Below are 24,097 nucleotides of genomic sequence, written 5' to 3'. Positions count from 1 at the left end.
TCACATAATAGTGGCAATGCAAAGGTCAGGTGTTCCCAAGCTGGCATCAAGGGCCATACTGATATCACAAGAACCGAAGGTCCTAGTAGTGTAAATGATTTAAGGATCATTCTAGGTCTCAACCCGAGTAGGAGAAAATAGCTATAGAATACCAAACTCAGGTATGCAATACCTACAACCTGAATAAGGTATTGAAGAGCCCTGTATAAGAGGTAAACCTATTAATGAGAGGATAATTGAGGCCAGAATCAGAAACATGGTTCAAAACAGGGATGGGAACACTCACTTGGAAAGAGTTACACTCACTTCGCATTTTCTCAGCTTAGAAGCATTCTATCAAAAAACAGTGTATGGAGCACTTCTACCTTGTAGTTTCATCTAAAACTTCGCCGAACAAAGTAAGGGTCGCACACGCATACTAATGTCGTGAGAGGACTATAAAGGCGAATCTTCACGAGGTGAACATAAATTACACTCACCTTGTGGAGAGTCACTTTCAACGCTCTGTCACGACTTTGGAATGCATGTGCGACCCTTACTTTATTCGGCAAACTTTTAAGTGACACTACAAGGTAGAAGTACTCCATACACTGTTTTTTGACAGCATGCTTCTGAGCTGAGAAAACAGCAAGTGAGTGTAGCTCTTTCCAAGTGAGTGTCCCCATCCCTGGTTCAAAACCTTATCATAATCCAATGTAACGCGCCAACCGATGCTACCGAATTGAAGACAAAGCGAACTTTTACAGTCAACTAAATTCTGTCGTGGGCAATATTCCGAAAGGTGATCCTCATGTTCGACTTCAACGCGAAGGTTGATTTCGACCAGAGTTTAAAACTTTCATTTTCAGTGAGTGAAATTCAACGTGAATTTTGAAGATTCTCAACTAAGGGATCAAAATAAAATTCATTTTGTTGAATGAATTTTCTCACTTATTCATTCAATTTACTGTCACTGACAATTTTCACTGAGAAATATAACTAGAGCGTAGCTCCCGATTATTATTCCAATCACCTCAAAACTTGTGTATAGTAGTTAAATACAATACTAATTAACGGCTCTATTTGTCCATTAAGTCGGATTGTGCGTCTGTTAACAGAAGTTGGACTTTTTATGACGTGCGTAAAAATATTCGTGACAGAGAATTGAATGAAAAAAGAGAGGCATTCAGCTGACAATGAATGTGGCCAAACACGAATGAAAAAAAAATCATCTTCACTTTCAACTTTCGAATTTTTTACACACTGAGTTTCGACAACTCAGACTATGAGCACGTTCGGAGCACGTCATGGGACGCCATGGTCTCGGAGAAATCAGCGAGAACGGAGAGCTGTCTGCAGAGTTTTGTGGCAGCAATGGCACGGTGATTTGTGGATCGCTTTTTCCCCATCGACCAGTGCACAAAATGGCATGAATTTCCCGTAATACCGTCACGGAAAATCAAATCAACCACATCAGCATTAGCCGAAAATGGAGATGGAGCCTTCTTGTTGCACGGAACAAATGTAGCGCCGACATTGCGTCCAACCATTATCTCATAATCGGCGAGATCCGGCTGCGCATTGCTAGGATCAAGAGGAGAAAATTGGGCGCAGGTTCCACACACGTTGTCTGGAAAGGTTTGGAAGACGCTGCGGTGAAAAGGTTCTTCGTCGAGGAGCTAGAGAACCGTGCAAGAACGCCCTCATTGCGAGCTAATTAGAGTGAGCTACGCACCCAGAGAAAGCAGTGGATCACATATGATACCTGAATGAAGACAGAGGAACGAAGAAACGCCAAAACCACGATACAGCGAGCGTAAACACGAGAAGCCAATGCCGTAGCCAGTGAGCGCTATTCGGCTCTCGAGAAGGAAGTGAAACGCTCATGTAGATGGGACAAAAGAGTGTGGGCGTCTCCGTAGCCGACGAAGGCGAGAAAGCCGCAAACACCGGCGACATCCGCCTCCTCTACGATGTTTCACGTCGCCTTAGTGGGACTAAGATGAATGCTGCAATGCCCGAGAAAGACGAATCTGGACAGTTATTGAACGACCCGGCTGACCAGTTGAAACACTGGTTCAAGCCCTTTGGAAACCTTTTCGAAGTGACGGCCACGCCACCAACACCTCAGCATGATCTGCCAAGGGTTCGACGCATTAAATACTCGTGTCAACACCGAAGCTCCATCAGTGCAGGAGGCAGAAACAGCCATTCGTAGCATGAAATCGAACCCAGGGGTCGATCGTATATCAGCTGAGAGGCTCAACGCTGACTTCGTAGTATCTGCACTACTAATGCATCAATTATTCTGCAGCATATGGGAAACCGCGCCATTCCCGATCAACTGGATGCAAAACGTCTTTGTGAAGGTGCTCAAAATTTGACTGTATACGATAATTGGCGGGACATAATGTTACTGTGAATCGTTCTTAAAGTTCTCTGCAAAGTGAACCTTAACCGGATACAGGAGAAGATTGACGCAACTCTCCGACGACACACACTGGGGCAGGATTGAAAATACACGGAAAAAACCTCTAGCTCGTCGAGATGTCGAGATCCTCATTTGGTGTCTTCAGAGAAAATATTTCTATGGACATGGTCGATATTCTGAGCGGTAGGTAATTTTTCTTACGTTATTTGCATAAAAGTCCTATAAGTTATTTTGGCCAAATTGCATTTTAGCGATATGGTGTCCTCGGCAAAGTTGTTCGGCTATTTATGCTGAAAAAGTTTGCTGAAGACGTCAAATTTCCAAAGCCTACTATTCTTGAGATATTAACCGATTTATAATATACCTGCCTGAAATCGTTTTTAAACGTTTTTAAACAAATTTAATGTCCGTTTTCTAGTTTTAATAATGAAAAGTACTAAAATAAAACATATATTGAGGAAATTAGTTGGAAAAAATAAAAATCACGCAAAATGTATATAGGACGTTCTTACAGTCGGGCAAGTTCGGGCAAGTTTTTTCATCGGCAATCACCTAAAAAATACATTAAATAGCTTTCATGTAAAAAAAATCCGCAGACATGATATTGAATGATTTTTTTCTAAATTAAGTTTAAATTTACTGTTTTGGGTAAATTAGTACAAAATTAATGCTCATAAAATACTACGTTTTAAGATGCCAAGTGAACCATGAAAAGTATAGATGCAATTCAATCACAGGTTTAGTTGTTTCTAATCTCCAAACAAATTGTAAAACACAAAAATGTCCCAAACGCTAATAAAAGTATGCTTTGGTTTTAGTCAATGCGTTATACAGTCACACATCATGAATATTTTTTAATTGTATGATTATTATCTTATTTACAATACAATTTATTATACAATTATTTCATACATTAAAGACATAGTAGAGATACACAAGATTGGTTTACAACTACGAAATTAACAACAACTATTAAGTAACATAAATACATTTTTTTAGAGTTTAGGCATAATCCTGGAAAAATCGAAAAAAAAACAAGTAAATGAAGTAATTGGCCTCCTAAAGTGAGGTTAAGTTTTGTGAAATCCCATTTTGTATTTTAGTGATTGAGTCGTTCCAGATAAAATTTAATGTGGGATCGGGGTAGAAAAAATCATTTTATCGATAAATTTACCATAAAGTTGATGATTAAACTGATGGGGAACTGGTATTTCCCTTTCAAACTTCCAAATTTTCACGACATAACCTCTACTTTTAATCGCCAATTAAAATATCACAGTAATTTGTTTAGATGGCTAATATGCCTTCGATCAGCAGATTGACGGACAGCTGGCAGCTAAGCAGGAACTTTCACCAACGCGGTTGACAAACTCATCCAAGGTTTCCATATTTGCAATGTCGTGAAGCTCGTCAGTTTGATACCAAGGGTTACCCGAGCAGGAGCAAATAGCTGAAGAATAACAAACTCAGGTATGGAAAACCGAATACCTACAACCTGAATGAGGTATTAAGAAGCCCTGCATAAGAGGTAAAATACCTAAAATAATAACTGATGTGTTTCCTGTGCATAACACGCGAATAATGACTTCAGGTATGGTAATACCTAAATAATAATCGGTGATTTTTCCATACAAATAGTGATTTTTCCATAATTGAATAATACCTCAATCAGTCCTCAAAACCAAAATAAGAACTCGTTGAGGTATTCTATCAATACCTACAAAATACCAAAATAAGTTATTTTCAATACCTGGACAACCGACCAATACCTGGTTCTGGTATGATACCTGACTTTGGTATGCTCCAGTTATGTGTCAGTTATTCGTTCCTGGTCGGGTAAGGTTAAAAATCATTTTGAGCAATTTATTTTACTGTATCTGCAAACGCTTCCTATGAGTCTTCGCACAGTTCATCCATGCTGGGCAGCCATAGGCGAGAATAGGCCGGAAGACACCTTTGTATAGCAATAGTTTGTTGTGAAGTTGTAGAGACGATCGACGTTTTACTAGTGGGTAAAGCGAGTGGATAAGCCTTTTCCACTTGACGAGTGACTGGTTGATATGCTTATCAAACTTGAGTTTGGAATCAAAGGTTAGTCCTAGGTATTTTGCCTCAGAACACCAAGGTACACGATGCCCGTTGGCTCTGATCTCAGTGGCTGGAAGCAACCGAGGAGAGCGATTACGTGTAAAGTAAACTGCCTGCGTCTTCGTTGCATTGATCTCTATTCTCCATTTTCGATGAAATCTTTCGATGCTGTCTTGTGCTTCTTGTAGCTTTTGAATTATCACATGAGGTTCCCGGTGAGTCACAAAATAACCTGTATCATCCGCAAAGAACGCATAACTGACGCCGTCAACCATGATTACGTCCGCTGTAAATAAGTTATACAGTGTTGGGCTCAGAACCGACCCCTGTGGAACTCCAAATGGTACTAGATGGGACCTAGAATGCTCTCCGTTCACTGACACTTGGAAACTTCTGTTTTTCAGGAAAGAGAGCACCAACCTTGTTAAATAATTTGGGAAGTTGGTTTTCACAATTTTGTAAACTACTGCATCTTGCCAAACGGTATCATATACTTTCTCTATGTCGAGCATAACCATACCTGTTGACTTCCGATCGTAGAATCCTCTTTTGATGGTTTGGGTGATCCGAACCAACTGATGATTAGTCGAGTGTGATCTCCTGAATCCAAACTGTTCGTTAGGGATGATTTCATGATTATCAAGATGTCGGTTCAATCTAATCAAAATAAGTCGCTCGAGAACTTTACTCATAGTGCTGAGGAGACTTATTGGCCGATAGTTTTCTGGTTTTGCGATGTCTTTGTTAGGCTTCGCGAAAGCTATTACCTGAGCGTGTTTCCACTGCTGAGGGAAGTAGCAATGTTTGATGCAGGCGTTATAGATTTTTGTTCAGTAAACCAAGCCTTTGCGAGGTATTTGCTTCAACCAAATATTCTTGATTCTACGCCGGGTGCTTTCCTCGTAACGAGCTTTCGGATGATGTCGTTTACTTCTTTAGGTTTGGTAAAAGTGGACCAGTCGCAGTTATTATGTTGTTGTTCTAGCAGAATAGCTACAGTTGCCTCTACATCGTTGTTGGTAGTAGGGTCACCAGGCAGCAAGTTATTGTGTGCTTTAGAAAAGCTGTCCGCAAAAACACAAGCTTTTTCAGCTGGAGAAATTATGAGGTTTCCATCAACCTCTAATGGGGGGTTATACTTCACTTTGTTCCTAAGATGTTTTGAAATTTTCCAAAACTTTTTACCACCTTCAACAAGCTCCTGGATCGTATCGCTGAAGTTACTGTACCGGACTTTTGCAAATTCTTCTTGAATCCTTGTATTCAGTGACTTGACGATTAGTCCCAAAAACGGATCTCTGGTTCGTTGATATTGGCGCCTCCTGGAGTTCCGAAGCCGAATAAGCAATTTCACATGATGTGGTGCAATAACTTTATCAGTGTTGTGAAGAGTGACTAGGGGAACCGAGCACTGCTCTGCTTCTAGGAGAGCTGCAGTAAATGTGTTGATTGCATCGTCTACATTCTCTGGACTGTTGAGATTGTTGATAAGCTCCGCCAACAGATCTAATTTGGAATTGATGTCATGTTTGAAACGAGTCCAATTTGCCCTATCGTAGCAACGAATTTGTTTGTTATGGATCCCAAAGCCAGAACCGATGTTCAGTTCGAAAGTGGTTGGAAGATGGTCTGAAGAAAGATCGTGGTGCACTACTGGAACAGTCATGTTCAGTAGGTTGTTTGATATAACAAGATCCAAAACCGAGGGTTTGTTACGACCAGTGGGAACATAGGTAGGATTCTCTGGAGCATGGACATAGAAGTTGGAGGTCTGCAGTAATCCCGCCAGTGTGTTACCCGCCGCATTGGCTCTGTTGCAATGCCACAGGCGATGTTTTGCATTAAAATCTCCAGCGATGACAAAAGCTTCAGTACTTCGAGTGAGTGTCTTGATGTCATGCTTGAACTTCGACAAATCTTCTTTTGATCGACTACCGGCAAAATACGCAGCTATTATGTTGAGGCAGTTGTTCACCAAGTGAATCCGTACACCGACTGTTTCAATAATTTTGGTCTTCACGTGTTCGAGTATGGTGTATTCAATACCTCGTCTCACCAAAATTGCTACACCACCACCGCGATCTGCTACAGAACTTGGACGACCTAGCCTTACGCAAGAGAAGTCGGGGATGAAGAACAACGTATTCGGCTGCAGCCAAGTCTCCGTCAATACTACAACATCTATTTCATGCAGTTGTAGAAAACTAACTAATTCAAGAGTTTTGCTGCGAACTGACCTTCCGTTCCAGTTCAGAACTTTGATCGTTTGAAGTCTATCGAATGTACAGATATTTTGCCTTCAGCTCTTGAAGAGCGAAAAATGGTTCTTCCCTAGAGGTGTACGCTTTGAAACGGTTAAACATGTCTTGGGGCAGCAGGGACGGATGTCCTGGGGCCTGACGCACCCCCCCGCTTGCGAGTCAGCCGCGTAGTTGCCGGCTAAGAATAGGACTACTAACCCCAATTCAAGGTGTCAAGCGACCCGTGCCGATGAATGACTGATCGAGGGGGTGAAAAAGATGCTCGATCTTTAACGGAGCCTGTGGGGTACCTGGGCACCCCCACAGTATGCTGTCCCTTACCGCGTTAATGCAGAGCTCTGGCGTGGTGGACATTATTTCTCGTGCAACTCGTGGGAATAAGTATGAGCAAAAATCTAAAAACAAATAACTTAGGTGGAAGTAGCGGTGCGATCAACCCCTTCGCAAGAAGCGGGTTGATGAGGTCTCCGACAAGGAGAAGCGAGGAGTCAGGTGCTGGTAGCTTACGTAGCTCAAGCGTGGGAGCTCCTGTCCACTCCACGGCAAGCCAGCCGGTGGAGGTCATGGACGGAGCGTGGCTGCTGAGGGCCATCAGCCAAGAAGTTGGAAAAGGACGGCCCGCATTAGAGGTTGCTGAGCACCAGCTTGGCAAAATCATCGACTTTGCGACAACTAAGTCGAATATAAGCAAGGACCTGAAAACGGCCTTGCTTAGACTTAGAGTGTCTGTCGATGAGGCCAAGCAGGAGCACGCGGTCGCGTTGCTGGCTGCTGCAGCGGCGGAACCCGCAAAGGAGAATGTGTCGAAGTTTACACAAACAGAGGCCTTCTCCTTCGCAGGTAGTCCGAGGAGTGTGGAAGCGAATGCTCGTGACAAAAGTGACAAGCATTCGCAGAAGCGGGCGAGGCAGCCGTCAGGTGAGGAGCTGTCTGGCGGCGCCCGCAAGGCCAGGCGTATAATAACCCCGAAAGCCGGTGGTAACGCTGGAAAGTCGGACCCCAGCCAGGGTTCCCGGAAAGCTGGGAAGGGTGGGCCTGAAAAGGCTGGCCCGTCCCGGAATAATGGGAACAAGGGGTTGCGACCAATGGTGGGCCCTCAGCAGCCACAGAGTAGGGCGATCCAAGGAGAAGACCCTCCTTGGACAAAGGTAGAGCGGAAAAAGAAGAAGAAGGTGAATCCGCAGGTAGTAGTGCAGGACGCCAAACCAAGGCGTAGGAAGGCAGGTGCCAGGCGTGAGAAAAGCGACGCTATCGTCATCAAGACGGAACAGTCCAAGTACTCGGACGTCTTGAAGACGATGCGAAGCGACGCCAAGCTTGAGGGTCTTGGAGCCGACGTACGCAGTATTAGACGTACTCGTACGGGCGAAATGATCCTGGAGCTGAAGCGCCAGAAGGAGCACAAGGGCGCCGCCTACAAAAGGCTGGCAGAAGAGGTCCTTGGCGAAGGTGTGCAGGTGAGGGCTCTGACACATGAGGCGACTCTGAAGGTCAAAAACATGGACGAGATCACCGAAGTGGAAGAGCTCGTCACGGCACTGCGGCAACAGTGCGATGTGCAGGTGGCCGCCGCAGCCGTTAAGCTACGGAGAGGGCCAGCAGGGACACAGATAGCTTTGGTTCAGCTACCTGTGGCGGATGTTAAAAAGTCCGTTAAAGTAGGGAGTATTAAGGTGGGCTGGTGTGTATGTCACCTGACATTCCACGAGCCACCTGAGGTTTGCTTCAGGTGTCTGGAACCAGGACACAAGTCGTGGGACTGCAAAGGCCCCGACAGGCGCAAACTGTGTAGGCGATGCGGCGCTGAAGGTCATAAGGCCCAAAGCTGCACGAGTCCGCCCATCTGCATGATCTGTACCGGGAAAACCTCGAAAAACAGACATGCGATGGGTGGTCCAGGGTGCCCGGCCTTTAAGAAAGCCGCAGTGAGCAACAAATCACAGTGCAGGTAACGCAGCTGAACCTGAACCACTGTGATGCGGCTCAGCAACTGCTTTGTCAGGCGGTTTCTGAGTGGGAGACGGATATCGCCATCATTTCGGACCCATACCGAGTACCCGCCGGCAACGGCAACTGGGCCTCGGATGGGACCAGGAAAATGGCGGCGATATGGACGACGGGTAAATACCCCGTGCAGGAGTTGGTGTCTACTACCTATGAGGGCTTCGTGGTCGCCAAAGTAAACGGGGTCTTCTTCTGTAGCTGTTATGCGCCTCCGCGGTGGCCGATCCAGCGGTTCACGCAAATGCTGGACCGCTTAACGACCGTGCTAACAGGGCGAAAGCCGGTGGTAATAGCGGGTGACTTTAATGCCTGGGCTGTGGAATGGGGAAGCCGTTTCACGAACCAGCGGGGTCAGATCCTGCTAGAAACCAAGGATGGGAACACTCACTTGCAAAGAGTTACATTCACTTGCTATTTTCTCAGCTCAGAAGCATGCTATCAAGAAACGATGTATGGACGACTTTTGCCTTTTGGTTTTGTCTAAAAGTTTGCCGAATAGAGTATGGGTCGCACACGCATACCGAAGTCGTAAGGGAGCTGCGAAGGCAACTCTCCACGAGGTGAGTGTAAATTACACTCACCTCATGGAGAGTCGCTTTCACAGCTCTGTCACGACTTTGGTATGCATATGCGACCTATACTTTATTCGGCAAACTTTTAGACAAAACCAAAAGGCAAAAGTCGTCCATACATCGTTTCTTGATAGCACGCTTCTGAGCTGAGAAAAAAGCAAGTGAATGTAACTCTTTGCAAGTGAGTGTTCCCATCCCTGCTATAAACACTGGCCATCTTAGGCACCCTACACACTACTCAAACGGTTTGACCAACATTGACTCCGCCCCCAGGTTGGTGGTTGAGTTGGTGCTGTGTTTGACCGTGTGTGATGCTGCTTGACGAACCGATTTGGCAGTTCGTCAAACCGATTTGACGGTTGACGGTTTGGTCGGCAAAAATCAAACCAGTTTGATATTACTCAAACCAACGGTGGGCGGAGTCAATGTTTGACGAACCAATCGTACCGTGTGTAGTGTTGTTGCACAAACACAGTGCGATTTCAAATGGGGGATGATGTTGGTGCAACCAAAGTGACATGTTGGTGCAACACGATTTGGCAGTTCGTCATACGGTTGCAGAAACATTCGCTGGTTCGACCAACCAGGGGGCGGTGGCAATGTTGGTCAAACGGTTTGAGTAGTGTGTAGGGTGCCTTAGATGTCGACTTGGCTAACGTCGGTACCAAGAGTACCTATAGTCGAAATGGAGCGGAGTCAATTATTGACGTGACCTTTTGTAGTCCTGGCCTAACAAGTAGTCCGAACTGGAGAGTAGATGATGGCTACACTCACAGTGACCACCTGGCGGTTCGCTACAGTATCGACAACAGCAAGACAACAGCAGACAGCGGATAGAAGAAGAGGCGGCTAGGCCAAGGCCAAGCCCTCGTAGGTGGAAGACATCATACTTCGACGAAGAGGTATTTAGGGAATCGCTCCGCCGTGAGCGAAACTTACTCGGTTTAGACGGCGACGAGCTGGTAGCGGTGCTCTCACGTGCGTGTGATGCGACCATGCCTAGGCGAGTCCACCCTAGAAATGGGAGGCCACCGGCTTACTGGTGGACCGACGCGATTGCGGACCTGCGCCGCGCCTGCCTACGGGCTAGGCGGCGGATGCAGCGAGCACGATCAGAGGAAGAGCGAAACGAACGGCGGGTGGTGTTCGCCGCTGCAAAAGCCGCGCTCAAGACCGAGATAAGAGCAAGCAAAAAGGCCTGCTTTGAGGGTCTCTGTCAGAGTGCCAATACGAACCCGTGGGGTGATGCCTACAGGATCGTTATGGCCAAGACGAGAGGTGTGATGGCTCCTACTGAGTAATCTCCAGAGATGTTGGAGGGGATCATTGGAGGACTTTTTCCGCGTCATGATCCTAGTCCTTGGCCTCCTTTCGTAGGACAGCCGGGGACTGGGGCTGGCGATGAGGAAAGGGTCACCGATGTGGAACTTGCGGGGATAGCTAAGTCCCTTAGCGTAGGTAAGGCCCCAGGTCCGGACGGAGTTCCGAACCTGGCCTTAAAAGTAGCTATTGCAGAAGCTCCCGAGATGTTCAGGTCTGCTATGCAGAAATGCCTGGACGAGGGAGTTTTCCCAGAAGCTTGGAAGAGGCAGAGCCTGGTACTATTGCCAAAGGCGGGGAAACCACCCGGAGACCCGTCGGCATATAGACCAATATGCTTGATTGACACGGCGGGGAAGGTGCTCGAAAAGATCATCCTCAATAGAATGTTGAAGTTCACTGAGGGCGTAAATGGTCTCTCGAGCAACCAGTATGGCTTCCGGAAGGGGAGGTCCACCGTAGACGCTATCTTGTCGGTTACAAAAACCGCCGAGAAAGCACTCGAGCCTAAGAGGAGGGAAATTCGCTTCTGCGGGGTAGTGACTCTGGATGTAAGGAATGCATTTAATAGCGCCAGTTGGGCTGCTATTGCCGATGCGCTCCTGCGTCTGGGGATACCGGAGTACTTGTACAAGATTCTCGGAAGCTACTTCCAGAATCGCGTACTAGTTTACGACACGGAGGTGGGTCGGAAGTGCTTTCACATAACCTCAGGAGTCCCGCAAGGTTCCATCCTGGGTCCGGTGTTATGGAATGTCATGTACGACGAGGTGTTGAGGTTAGAGTACCCAGTGGGAGTGGTGATTGTTGGATTTGCCGACGATATTACGCTCGAAGTCTACGGTGAAACGATCGAGGAGGTGAAGTTGACTACCGACCACTCGATCAAAGTTGTGGAGGCGTGGATGCGGTCCAGAAAACTGGAGCTGGCTCACCACAAGACAGAGGTGACGGTTGTGAACAACATGCAGTCGGCGCAGCAGACGGAGATCAGTGTAGGAGAGTGCACTATCCTGTCGAAGCGCTCTGTCAAGCACTTGGGCGTGATGATCGACGATAAGCTTACCTTCGGTAGCCACGTCGATTATGCCTGTAAAAGAGCCTCCACAGCTATTGCGGCACTGTCCCGGATGATGTCCAATAGCTCAGCGGTGTACGCCAGTAAGCGCAAGCTTCTGGCTAGTGTTGCTACGTCCATACTTAGGTATGGCGGCCCGGCGTGGGGTACCGCGCTAAGTACTGAATGCTACCGACGGAAGCTGGAAAGTACTTACAGGCTTATGTGTCTGAGGGTTGCAAGCGCGTACCGTACCGTGTCACACGACGCTCTCTGTGTCATTACTGGTATGGTGCCCATCAGCATTCTTATCAGTGAGGATATGGAGTGCTTCGAAATGCGCGGCACAAGAGGCATACGCAAGACTGTCAGGATGGCCTCTATGGTCAAATGGCAGCGCGCGTGGGACAGTTCCACCAAAGGAAGGTGGACCCATAGGTTGATACCGAGGGTAGATAGTTGGATTAACAGGCGCCATGGGGAAGTTTCATTCCACCTGACACAGGTCCTTACAGGTCATGGTTGCTTCCGACAGTATCTACACCGTTTCGGGCATGCGGATTCTCCTGAATGCCCAGTGTGCAATGGTTTAGAGGAAACGGCGGAACACGTTTTGTTCGTGTGCCCGCGTTTTCGCACAATGCGTGACCGCATGCTTGCCACATGCGGGGAGGACACAACTCCGGACAACTTGGTCCAGAGAATGTGTAGGGATGAGATTAGCTGGAATGCCGTTTCAACGGCTATCACCCATATCGTCTGGGAGCTACAAAGGAGGTGGCGCGTGGACTCGGAGAATGGCTAGTCCAGATGCAGTACAAGAGGTGGTCCAGGGGTTCGAAGTCGGCTTCGTAGGTCATACCGGTGCCCTGCGGTCGAGATCGACCCTTACAGCGATTAAGTGGCCGCGGAGAGGAAGTCCCGGTAGCGGTGCTGTCGTGGCGTCAGTCTACTGGGTTGGATCTGAGCCCGCGGTTGGAAAGGGGTCTCCGGCAAGGGTCGGGGTAGGTGAGACCCTGCTGTCTGCAACCTACGGATGCATCTGATAAGGCCTGAAGGGTAGTGATACCCTTGCCTTCAGCAGGTCAGATCGGGTTGCATGTGGGCATCAGTTCTTGATGTCCGCTCAGCAGTAGGGCGCGGGCGGGGTTGACCCTGCCCGCCTTCCGAGGACAAAGGGAGTGGCGAGGACCACTCGGGAGACTGGCTAAGCGCCAGCAGGCTATCGTGATGGACTCTCCAGAGCGAGTCATCGATGTTCGTTGCTGCTAGGCTACGGCAGCTAACCTTGAGGGTGCGATATGTACTAGCCCCTCTCTGAAGCAATACCTTCTTGGTGGTTCCGGAGAGACGTAGGGTTTGGCGGCCATAGGAATGTGTTTTAGTGGGTCGAGGAGAGAGTAGTCCTGGCTTCTACCGGCATTGTAGAAGACGGCCTCATCCCCACACTACCCTAACCTTCCTGTTAGGGTGTCTGATGAGCAGATTTATCCCCCTATGGTTTAGAAGGAAAAAAAAAACATGTCCCTGGCTAGGCTGAGGAACTCAGTGAGAGTAAAGAGGTCGGTGCTGTTCTTAAAGGTAGCATCCGTTGCGATACCAGATGTGGTGGGACGCGAGACAACTTCCGCAAATGATCGATTTGGTGCTACCCAGTTCGAGTTGAACTTTCGCGGAGTATGAGTAGCAGGACCACCATTCGTGTTTGACCGAGGGACATTCTTTCCTTGTCGCTTGATGAACTCCAGTCGAAAGGGACAATCCATGAAGCTGGCAGCATGGTTTTGCCCGCAGTTGGCGCATTTGATGTCCTTGTGGATTTTGGAGGCCCCATTATTTGGCGATTTCTTCGGGATAGTGCAATCTGCGGATGCATGCTGTTTGCCACATTTTACACAACGTAACTGCATGTGACAATGTCGACTACCGTGGCCGAAACGTTGACAACGAAAACATTGTATTATCTTATTTAATACAGATATTTAAAAAAAATGTGGAGAGTTATAAGCATAAATAAATGTATTCAATGATCTAAAAATTCAAAAGCATGTAAGTAAAAGAATGTAGAAAAGCTTTTCAATTATTTTAACCTAGTCGTACGTACTTAATATTTAAATATTTTGCGTACTAGACAAAATTAATAGTAACAATTCATCAGAAATATACCATTAAAAAACTATTGTTTGTTATTTGATTCCTCTATTATTTAGCTGTCTTTCAAATAAATGGCCATCACATGAAGCAAACATATGTCTAGATCTCTACAAAATCTGGATGTGTTGTAAAACAGTCGTTGAATCATCACGCAAATACATTACGTGTGGATAAATCATTAACGAATGATAAAATCAAGGCATGCTTTTATTGGCGGCATTTGGGACATTTTTGTGTTTTACAATTTGTTTGGAGAATAGAAACAACTAAATCTATGACTAGATTGCATCTATACTTTTCATGGTTCACTTGGGTTCCGGGTCATTTGGCCGAACGCCATTTGGCCGAATGCCGTATGGCCGAATGCTATTTGGCCAAATGCCGTTTGGCTGAATGCCATTTGGCCGAAAGGGTCATTTGGCCGAATGCCGTTTGGCCGAATAATGAATAATGTACTTAAGTGACCATGTCACTGTTCCTCGCATCAGTATAACTCAAAAGAACAACCTATGATTCGAAGAAGAAAAAATCTTTGATAAAATATTGGCAGTTTCAACGCCAACTAATCCCTGAAAATCAAAACTAGAAAGAATGGCCTATGATTAAAAGAAGTAAATGTTTCTGATGATCACATTGGTAGTTAAAATGTCAACAACTTCCTCTGAATCCTTTGATCATAATTCGGCCAAACGGCATTCGGCGAAACGACCCATTTGGCCAGATGGCATTCGGCCAAAGGGCGTTCGGCCAAACGACATTCGGCCAAATGGCCGGACACCGTTCACTTGGCATCTTGAAACGTAGTATTGAACATAAATGAACATAAATTTTGTACTAATTTACCCAAAACAGTAAACTTTGAACTCAATTTAGAAAAAAGCATTAAATATCATGTCTGTGAAATTTTTTTACATGAAAGCTAAAGTATTTTTTAGGTGATTGCCAATGAAAACACTTGCCCGACTGCAAGAACGTCCTATATACATTTTGCGTGATTTTCGGGAACGTTCTATATGAAATCAATGCATATTTTTTTTTTTCAACTAATTTCCTCGTTATATGTTTTATTTTAGTATTTTTCATTATTATAACTCGAAAACGGACATTAAATTTGTTTAAAAACGTTTAAAAACGATTTCAGGCAGGTATATTATAAATCGGTTAATATCTCAAGAATAGTAGGCTTTGGAAATTTGACGTCTTCAGCAAACTTTGTAAGCATAAATAGCCGAACAACTTTGCCGAAGACACCATATCGCTAAAATGTAATTTGGCCAAAATGACTTATAGGACTTTTATGCGAATAACGTAAGAAAAATTCTTTAATAAAGACAAATCAATCAAATCAAGAAAAATTGACTACCGCTCAGAATATCGACCATGTCCATAGAAATATTTTCTCTGAAGACACCAAATGAGTATCTCGACATTTCGACGAACTAGAGGTTTTTTCCATGTATTTTCAGTTCTGCCCCAGTGTGCGGCAGCAAGCAGGATTCAGTGCCGGACGATCCTGTGTGGACCATATCGTCACGCTCCGTATCATCCTGGAGCAAATCAATGAACTTCTCCAGCTGATATTCATTGATTACGAAAAAGCTTTCGGGGGGTGGAAGCTCAGGTAAAATATTATCTCCCGGGCGCCCATTAAAAAACACCACCCCCGGCGAAGATTGGCGATTGAGCCTAGCTATTTAGCACTGTAGTTGGAGGAAATGCCAATGCAGAACCCGTAGCTTCCGGGAAGGTAAGCCCAGCTCCCTGGGTTAGTGGGTTGGTGTCAGGCTCTGCGAGCCAGCCGTAAAAAAGACTAGCACCGAAAAATCAACAAGAGAAGAATGCGAACCGATGCCAATGGCGACGACCACAGCGATGAAAAGGGACTTGCGATTGGAAGCTCGGTACGTGGAACTGTAGATCTCTCAACTTCATCGGGAGCACCCGCATACTCGCCGATATACTGAAGGACCGCGGGTTTGAAATCGTAGCGCTGCAGGAGGTGTGTTGGACAGGATCTAAGGTGCGAACGTTTAGAGGTAATCATACCATCTACCAGAGTTGCGGCAACACACGTGAGCTGGGAACAACTTTTATAATGGGCGACATGCAGAGCTATGCAGAGGCGCGTGATCTGTTGGTGGCCGATTCTTCAACATCAGCATAATAAACGTGCACAGCCCTCACTCCGGAAGCACTGATGATGACAAAGACGCATTTTACGCGCAGCTCGAACGCGAGTACGATGGATATCCAAACCACGACGTCAACAAGATCATCATAGGGGTTCTAAACGCTCAGGTAGGCCAGCAGGAGGAATTCAGACCGACGATTGGAAAGTTCAGCGCCTACCAGCTGACGAACGAAAATGGCCTACGCCTCATCGATTTCGCCGCCTCTAAGAACATGGCCATTCGTATACGTATTCGTTTACTTATAAGTACTGCCCCTGAAAGGTGAAAGTCGAAACCATCAGCAACTTTATTAAAAAGTCTAAGAAGACCACCAAAGGACCCGTAAGTGGTGGTTTCGTAGAGCTCTACTTTGCACATGCAGTGTGATATTGGTCAGCAAAAAACCGGGCAATCGATCCTTGATGTTGACACATCTGAGATGAACAGAACTCGGGCCACATTCCGACGAATCGCTAAACTTTCCAAATGGATGAGTTGACAACGACTCTCGTAACTGGGTAGACGAAACGAGTCTCTCCATGGAAAGCTTCGGAGGGCGAAACAGATGAACCTTCGTTGTACCTACAGCTTCTATTCTATCCACTCTGTTACAGTAGTAAGGATTTCATACCGGCGAACAATACTCTAAAGTTGAGCGCACCAGAGAGCAATACTGCTGCTTCAGGCAATAGATGTCGGTGAATTCTTTCCCGACACGGAACAGGAAGCCGAGGTTTCTGGACGCCTTTCCGACAGCATACCACTGCTAGAAATACAACAAACAGTGCTTAAATCTTTTGTTTTCCGTAGGATGCAAATGGTAACCACATGCTTAATAAGGGAACCAATACCCTATAATAAGCAGTTCCGCGTACATTATCAGGGAAGCGGATACAGGAATCCTGCTGCTGCTGCATCCGAGTGACATTTTTCGGTTCGTCGGGTCGTGTATTCACGTTGGACGACCGGAGACTCAGCGAGTGGTGTGAACGAGTGAACATTCAATATAGTTTGGAGGGCATTCTAAACCTATTGGATACTGACACAAAAACCAGTTAAATAGGATTATCTGGTGAGTTCATTCCTTGCTAATCCGTTTTATATTTGATCATTACATATTCATTGGGAATTTTGATGAATGGGGTGGGGGGGGGGGCTGGCTGTGAGGTGGAAGCCTAAAAAGCCAAATGATCTGGTTTCCGCGCAAATACTCGTGGGATGACTAGATTTTGTGACGAGATAATGAAGGTCTCAAGTGAATTCAGCTTACCCTGCTACAACAAACCATCAGCTAGGTCATTCCGTATCGGTATGACTCTACAGTCATAGATAATCTTTGCGCTGATGGTGGGTACACTATACCTACACAATCATCATCATCATCTACGGCTCATATAAAGCTTTGTAGAACGCTTTACACAACTCATAAATATGTTCTAAGCGGCAGTTACAAAGCAACCGATAAATAAATTGAGCGATTCATGTATTAAACAACCAATGAATCCGGTGATATAACAGTTCAAAAATTGATATCCGATTTTATTGCATTTTACTTCATTAATTGCTTTAACTTCATGTAGAATAACCTAACTTGTCCAAATATGGGCCATTATTGATAGACAATATAAACAAATTTGTTAGTTTGTGAAGATGCACTTCACAAAATGTTACAGTTAGTTAAACATGTTTTCAAAAGTGAAAATTGTGTCTGTCCTGATTAGAGTAGGGTGGGGTAAGATGAGCAACTTGAGGATCACGTGGAGTTTATTGAAAGAGAATGCAATTTTTCAAAGTACAAAAATGACATTGACACATTCTACGGGCCCCGTATCATCAATACCAATTTTTCAAAGTTGAGTTATGGTATATTTGTGTTGAGAACCACTGGACATCTCTCAACTCTCGCCGCTCTGCTTGCTCGCCGATAGCATTTCAATATGCGATCGGTTGATGCACAAAAGCAGACATTATAATTAGAAGTATTGTAGTCGTCATCTTGTACATACGTGTCGCGTTTTACAATGTAATGTTCAATGTCCAATAAAGTTACGTTTTAATATGTTTTCCGTTTACACCTGGAGTTTCAATACACTGCAATGTGTCTCGGCCACCCCAAACTCCAGGTTGTAAAAGTGGCGACGAGAAACCCGTGCGTGCAGTGAGGAGCCGCGACGCGATCATTTTTCCGCGGAGAGAAGATGGGGAGTGATCAAGCCCAGCGCCAGCCTTCAGTGTCATCGGCTGGACAGAACCTGCATCAGCATCAAGTGGGTCAGTGGCTACACTCGCCGGTTCTGCCATCAATACACCAGAACCAGAACACTCCATCATTCTCATCATCGTCATCACATCAACCCGTGGAAATTCATCCTCTACAGCACCATAACATCTATCAAAATCAGTACAGTCACTCGCATCAACCGCCAGCTGGATTCAATGGGCCATTCAGCAGTCCGCCATTGTGTCATGCGCAGCCAACAGTGGTACAACAAACACCACTGCCACTTTCGACCGTCCAGTTTCCACCCGGTCAGAAGCAGTCGGAACAGTCCCTCCAGCAGATGCGAGAAGCCGGTGAAAGGTTCTTCGAAAGTATGCAACAACTGCTGCAGCTTCAGTATCAACATACTATGGAATCAATAAATCAGCAATTCCATCTAATCTCGCTGTATTGGAGTACCCGGCAACAACCACACAATTCCCAACCGCATCCAAATGTCGTCGATACTACGGCGGCAATAAACGAACAGCATCAGCAACAGTCTTCAATGGACCAGCTGTGTGTTCCCACGCCGACGACGCGGCCGACGACTCAGTGTGATCAACAGCAGCAGCACAAAAGAGGACCGATATTTTCTCTTGCCGTTGCCGTACCTACACCCGGGGGTAGCAATGAAATTGGATTTGAATACGCTTTGCAGAGCACGCAGGCAGCAGAGGTGTTCAATTCATGCGAGATCAGATCACTTCGGGAGGTGCTAATTAAATTCAATCAACATCAAGCAGTCAGCACCAAAAGCGTTGTTGAGTCCATCGTTAATTTGTTTCATCAGTCAGATCTGAAATTTGGCCAACATTTTCTTGATCGGAATGGACATCGGATGGATTCAACAAGTGGACGTGCATCGGTATACAGCGATATCTTTAAATGGATGATCAACCATGGTAGAACCAGGATCAAGCTCCGATGATCGAACAGCAACTCTCGTCAACAAGATCATCGACCACGCTATCTACACTGTCCACCATCATCGATCTTCCCACGTCCGAAGACCGCTGCTATGGAAACACCGTCAACGATTCAGCGGGGGAGATGTTGAGAACCACTGGACATCTCTCAACTCTCGCCGCTCTGCTTGCTCGCCGATAGCATTTCAATATGCGATCGGTTGATGCACAAAAGCAGACATTATAATTAGAAGTATTGTAGTCGTCATCTTGTACATACGTGTCGCGTTTTACAATGTAATGTTCAATGTCCAATAAAGTTACGTTTTAATATGTTTTCCGTTTACACCTGGAGTTTCAATACACTGCAATGTGTCTCGGCCACCCCAAACTCCAGGTTGTAAAAATTTGAAATTTTTATCACATTCTACATTACTTTTGCCATCCAAAAATGTATTCGACATGATATTAGTATGACAATAAATATAAGTTGAACGACGATTAAGATTAACATTAAAATCGCGATTTTAAGTCATTTAGGCACACTTTTCATCCAAACTGTCGTATTTTAAACACCAACACACTGGTTTTTCAAAAGTCTTCCATCATTTGTAGATAAATGTATATAGATTTTTTAACATAAAAAGATTTTCAATCGGAAGACTTTACAACTCTGAAATATGGCTGATCATAGTATGGGTTTTTATTGCGTTGTAACGTCACAAAAAATCAACATTTTTAAATTTTATTCAAATATGGAAAATGTTACAAATATGAAATTTCGTATGCTCTTTGTACTCGAAAAGATCTTTCAAATGAGACTAAAAGAAAGAAAATCGGTTTACGGAAGCCTGAGTTTCACCTGGTTGAAGTTTGCGTTGTAACGTCACGAAAAAAAGTTCTGTGGAAAAGACCAAATCTTTCTGGCTTGGACGGCTTCTGAATTGGACAAACGTAGTTCTATATTCAAAACAGTTTCGTTCTCGTTGTGTATGAGCTCTTTTTCAAGATATCGTTTATAAATTGCGTACCATTGCCCGTTCATAAACAACGTAGACTTTTTAAGGACGGGGGAGATGGTGTTTGGCCAAAATCTACGATGTAATTGTACTGTGATATTGTAAAATATTTTAATCGTAATAAAATATCATTCAAACCGAAAATCTCTGTGATATCAGTTGTAACCGTTCGGTTCCAAAAGGCATATTTGCTGACTCCACCGCAAATCCCAATTATTTGTCCCACCCTAGAATTCCAAAATGACAGCATAGAGTGAGGGATCAATCACGCAATTCGTTTGACATGTGAGGCACTCACGCTCTTTTTCCACTCATTTCTCTGAAGAGTGATACTACTTTGCAGCAGTTTGATCAATGTGTCATGACAAACGCTTGCCCAATGTATCATGATTTGATACATAGATGGTGCTAATGTAATTGCACGGGTTTACATTAAAAGGTGAGGCTTTCCCTATGTATGCAAATATCATGTTTGTTTGGAATGTTATTTGTACTCCGTCCTTACAATTTAGCTTATAAATACTCAGCCATTGCCAAGAAAGCTTCTTTTCTGTTCCAACCAGTGGAAGATTTAGAAGTGCGCGTCGTGTGTAGTTCAAGCGTTAAAAAGTAAAATTGTTATATTCCTATGTGTTAAAACTTATTAATTAATGTGTTGCTTTTTATAGAAGATAAAACTAGTTGTCCTTAAAAACTAGTAGTACGGGCAAAAGTACGAAAAAGTCCGATAATCGATGGAAAATTTACAATACGGTTGGTGTTAATTGTGAAATTGTATTAGCCTTTATTATATGAAAAGATCTTTTATAGTCCTTTGCTGAAAATGTGCCCGACCGAAAATGTTTTGTGAAATGTATGAAAAAGCTTAAAAAGAGAAAGGTAAATTGTGCAAAATGAATTGTAATTGTGCAAGTGGTAGAAGATGGCGTCGCATTAGGGTGCTAATCACTGTGAATAGGTCCGCAAGCGGGCCTTTCTCTTCTTTCTTTTCTTTCTTCGGAACAAGTTCCGAAAACCGCAGGACGGCCGAGGTGACAACACCCCCCCCCCCCCTCCTGCTTCGTGCAAGCGCACCTTCCTTCCGTTACGCCAAAGTTGGACAGAAACCCGTTGGCCCATCCGTCATAACGGCCACTTTCATCCATTGCCCGGTCGAAGACCGGAAACCGCAAATTGGCCTGTGGTAAGCCATCCGATATTCTGGCCATCACCACTGCCCAACAGCTGCGAAGCGACCGTCAAGCCGCCATCTTCCGAACAATTTGCGACGTTCCATCTCCATTGTTCGGCAACCCGGGAAGAATTGGATCTTCATACAACGGCCATCTTGGAAAGCCTACTTTCGGCTACCTACGAACACCCGGAAGTGCCCGATGCCATCACCAACCAACTCTCCAGGCTTACACCGATACACCGCTACCACCATGGATCCGGATCCCACCGAAAACAAGCGCAAGTACCCTATGTGACGTCAGTGTGAGAAATAGGAGCCAGGACTAATAAATAGTTTGTTAAGTTGATATTTGTGGTAGCGATTCTTTTATAAAACCGCAGCCCTTGATTAATAAGTTTGCACCACTTTCCTCTTTGTTCGTTTTCCGTGTTCCAAAAGGGAACATCCATGCCTCGTCCTCCACTGGTGATCGAAAATTAGCTTTTTTTGAGGTTTTTGAGCATCCCTATTGTAAGGCTTTAGTGTGTATCCGTCTTTACACGTGCATCCCCGCTGGGCACGTGTTACTTGTCCTCAGTGTTCTCTCTGTGAACGAGTTCCTTCCGAGGATTGAAATGTGAAAAGGACTATGCTGCTTCAACGACCCTGTGATAAAATCCCTATCCAAGAGCGAGCATGTTTCACAGTAGCCAACAGACGATACACTGAAGAAATTACAAAGTTATTAAGTTGGTCAAAGACTTACAGTTGATGGATAGTTGGATTTTAAGTTCCACCAACAGGCGGCGCTAGAGAACTTACAATTTTTAAATGTCATACATCTCAGGATCCCTAATACATAGAAATACGATTTCTTCGGCAAAGTTGTTTGGTAAGTAAAGGACTTGCAGTTCATTTACTAATAGATGCGAGATATTGCCACTAGAAGACGTTAGTTTCCATTTTGCAAAAGCAGTAAAGGGATTAGAATTTCTTGAAAAGTATTCTACAAGCTGCAACTTTTTTCACTTTGGACACATTGTATTCAAATCAAATAGTAATCAAAGATCAAAATATAATTCTTAACTTTCAAAATTTAATTTGATTTAATTCACTTGTTCCTAAGATATAAGAGTTCATAGAACAACAGTCAAAAATATGATTCTGCTTAAAGCGCTCCATATTTGTGTAGAGCTAAACAATCAAGTCCAAATTTGTAGAAATTACAGATAACAAAATGAGGAACTATCAGTCAAAATTTGAGAATTTTTGATATATTTCATAAAAAGTTACGGCTTGTTGAATGTTTTTTGGGTAATTAATAAAATTGGCATGCTTTTGAAAATTTGCAACTACCATCACTGTGCAACCTTACTATTTTGTGAAAACATAGGCGATTAGCCTTGAGTCGTTGTCAACAGCGAGCGAAAAGTCTCTTTCCACTGCAGCATCTGTGCAACCGCCAGTACGAATAGCACACGATTGGGTTCGACACCGATCAGCGATGTTGGTAATTATATCTCGCCGCTGAGCGGACGCCTTGCAGTCAAGCCGTGCTTTTCATCACAGAATATGTTCATCACGAGACATAGTTGACTTGGTATGCGTGCACGTTTGTGTCGGTATATTCGAATGCTGTATCTGTGTGCACCGCAAGCGTTCGGGCCGAACCGTGTCTATCCAATCCATTCGATATGGCCGAGTCGAATAAACGAGCTCACTGCGACATAAGCAGATGCTCACACAGTCGTTTGCGCTTTTTATTATGTTTTTCTTTCCATATCTTTGCTCCTGCTCATCGTTGATCAGAGCACGGAATAATCGGGCGTGATTAAAATACAAACGATGAGCTTTGATGAGCAAGTAATCGGTGAAAAATAGCAACATTGTCACTGTGTGGCAGAAATTAATACCATACGGCTATTAAACTGAAAGTCCTAGATCTACCAAACAACTCTAATGAAGCAACCATCTTTCCAATTAATCACGATCCTGAGATAAGTAAAACTAAACATGTGTATTCCCTCTAGCGCCTCCTAGTGGAAGGATTTGAAATCGTACGGCCCATTAATTGAAAGTTCTTGACCAGCCAAACAATTTTGTCGAGGACACCAACTGTCTAAATAGTTAGGATCTTGAAATATATGGAATGGATATTACGTCAATGTTACATCTATTTTTGATATAACAAGAATCATCGACAAACAGACGTAACACCTACGAAATTGAAACTCATATATCTCAGAACTCTAATTAGAATCTTTAGACTTTTAGAATGGTGATGTCTTTGGAAAAGTTGTTTATCTTGCCAAGAATTTTCAGTTTAAAAGCCGTTTGGTTCAAGTTTCTAACTGACTAGTGGTAGTTGAAATTTTGAAAAATCATGCACTTTATATTTATTCAAAAAATATTCAACATGTTGTAACTTTTAATAAATTATCCAAAAATTTTGCCAAAAATAGTTTCTCAATTAGTCAAAATATGTTGAAAACTTTTTACCCCGTAACGTGGGTAGATCACCTTAGAATGGTGCGTTGCGGTGTAAGATCTACCAAATCAAATTTTGATCTTGATTTTTATCGCATTTTTAAATATTCCAAGATCAAAGTTTGATGCTCTTTTCCTTGTGTTTTGTAGTATTTGTGTTTCAATGTACTGCTAATTAACATTTTATTTCAGCAGGATTCAGGTAAATGTATCGTACGATATAAATAATAATT

At 44.3% G+C, this 24,097-nt stretch overlaps 2 protein-coding genes across 5 annotated transcripts in view; both read left to right on the top strand.

Annotated features, from left to right (window-relative positions):
- Positions 1-24,097, top strand: part of LOC109399686 (uncharacterized) — a 33,081-nt gene that overhangs the window by 5,658 nt on the left and 3,326 nt on the right. The window lies entirely within an intron of this gene.
- LOC115271089 (uncharacterized) lies at positions 17,315-21,860 on the top strand. Of its 3 annotated transcripts, XM_062855938.1 has the most exons (3): positions 17,315-20,977; positions 21,035-21,103; positions 21,183-21,860. In XM_062855938.1, exon 1 carries the CDS (start codon positions 18,236-18,238, stop codon positions 19,226-19,228), a length of 993 nt encoding a protein of 330 aa, XP_062711922.1. In that variant the 5' UTR covers positions 17,315-18,235; the 3' UTR covers positions 19,229-20,977; positions 21,035-21,103; positions 21,183-21,860. The 3 variants fall into 3 exon arrangements, with proteins under 3 accessions (XP_062711922.1, XP_062711920.1, XP_062711921.1); XM_062855936.1 differs by having other exon boundaries at positions 21,035-21,860; XM_062855937.1 differs by having other exon boundaries at positions 17,315-21,103.

This window comes from Aedes albopictus, chromosome 3 (assembly GCF_035046485.1).
Source record: "Aedes albopictus strain Foshan chromosome 3, AalbF5, whole genome shotgun sequence".
Taxonomy (NCBI): domain Eukaryota; kingdom Metazoa; phylum Arthropoda; class Insecta; order Diptera; family Culicidae; genus Aedes; species Aedes albopictus.
This window is presented reverse-complemented; position numbering and strand designations above follow the sequence as displayed.

What these genes read in the sequence shown, in the direction of transcription:
- LOC115271089 (XM_062855938.1), top strand. Translation starts at nt 18,236, where the DNA reads ATGGGGAGTGATCAAGCCCAGCGCCAGCCTTCAGTGTCATCGGCTGGA.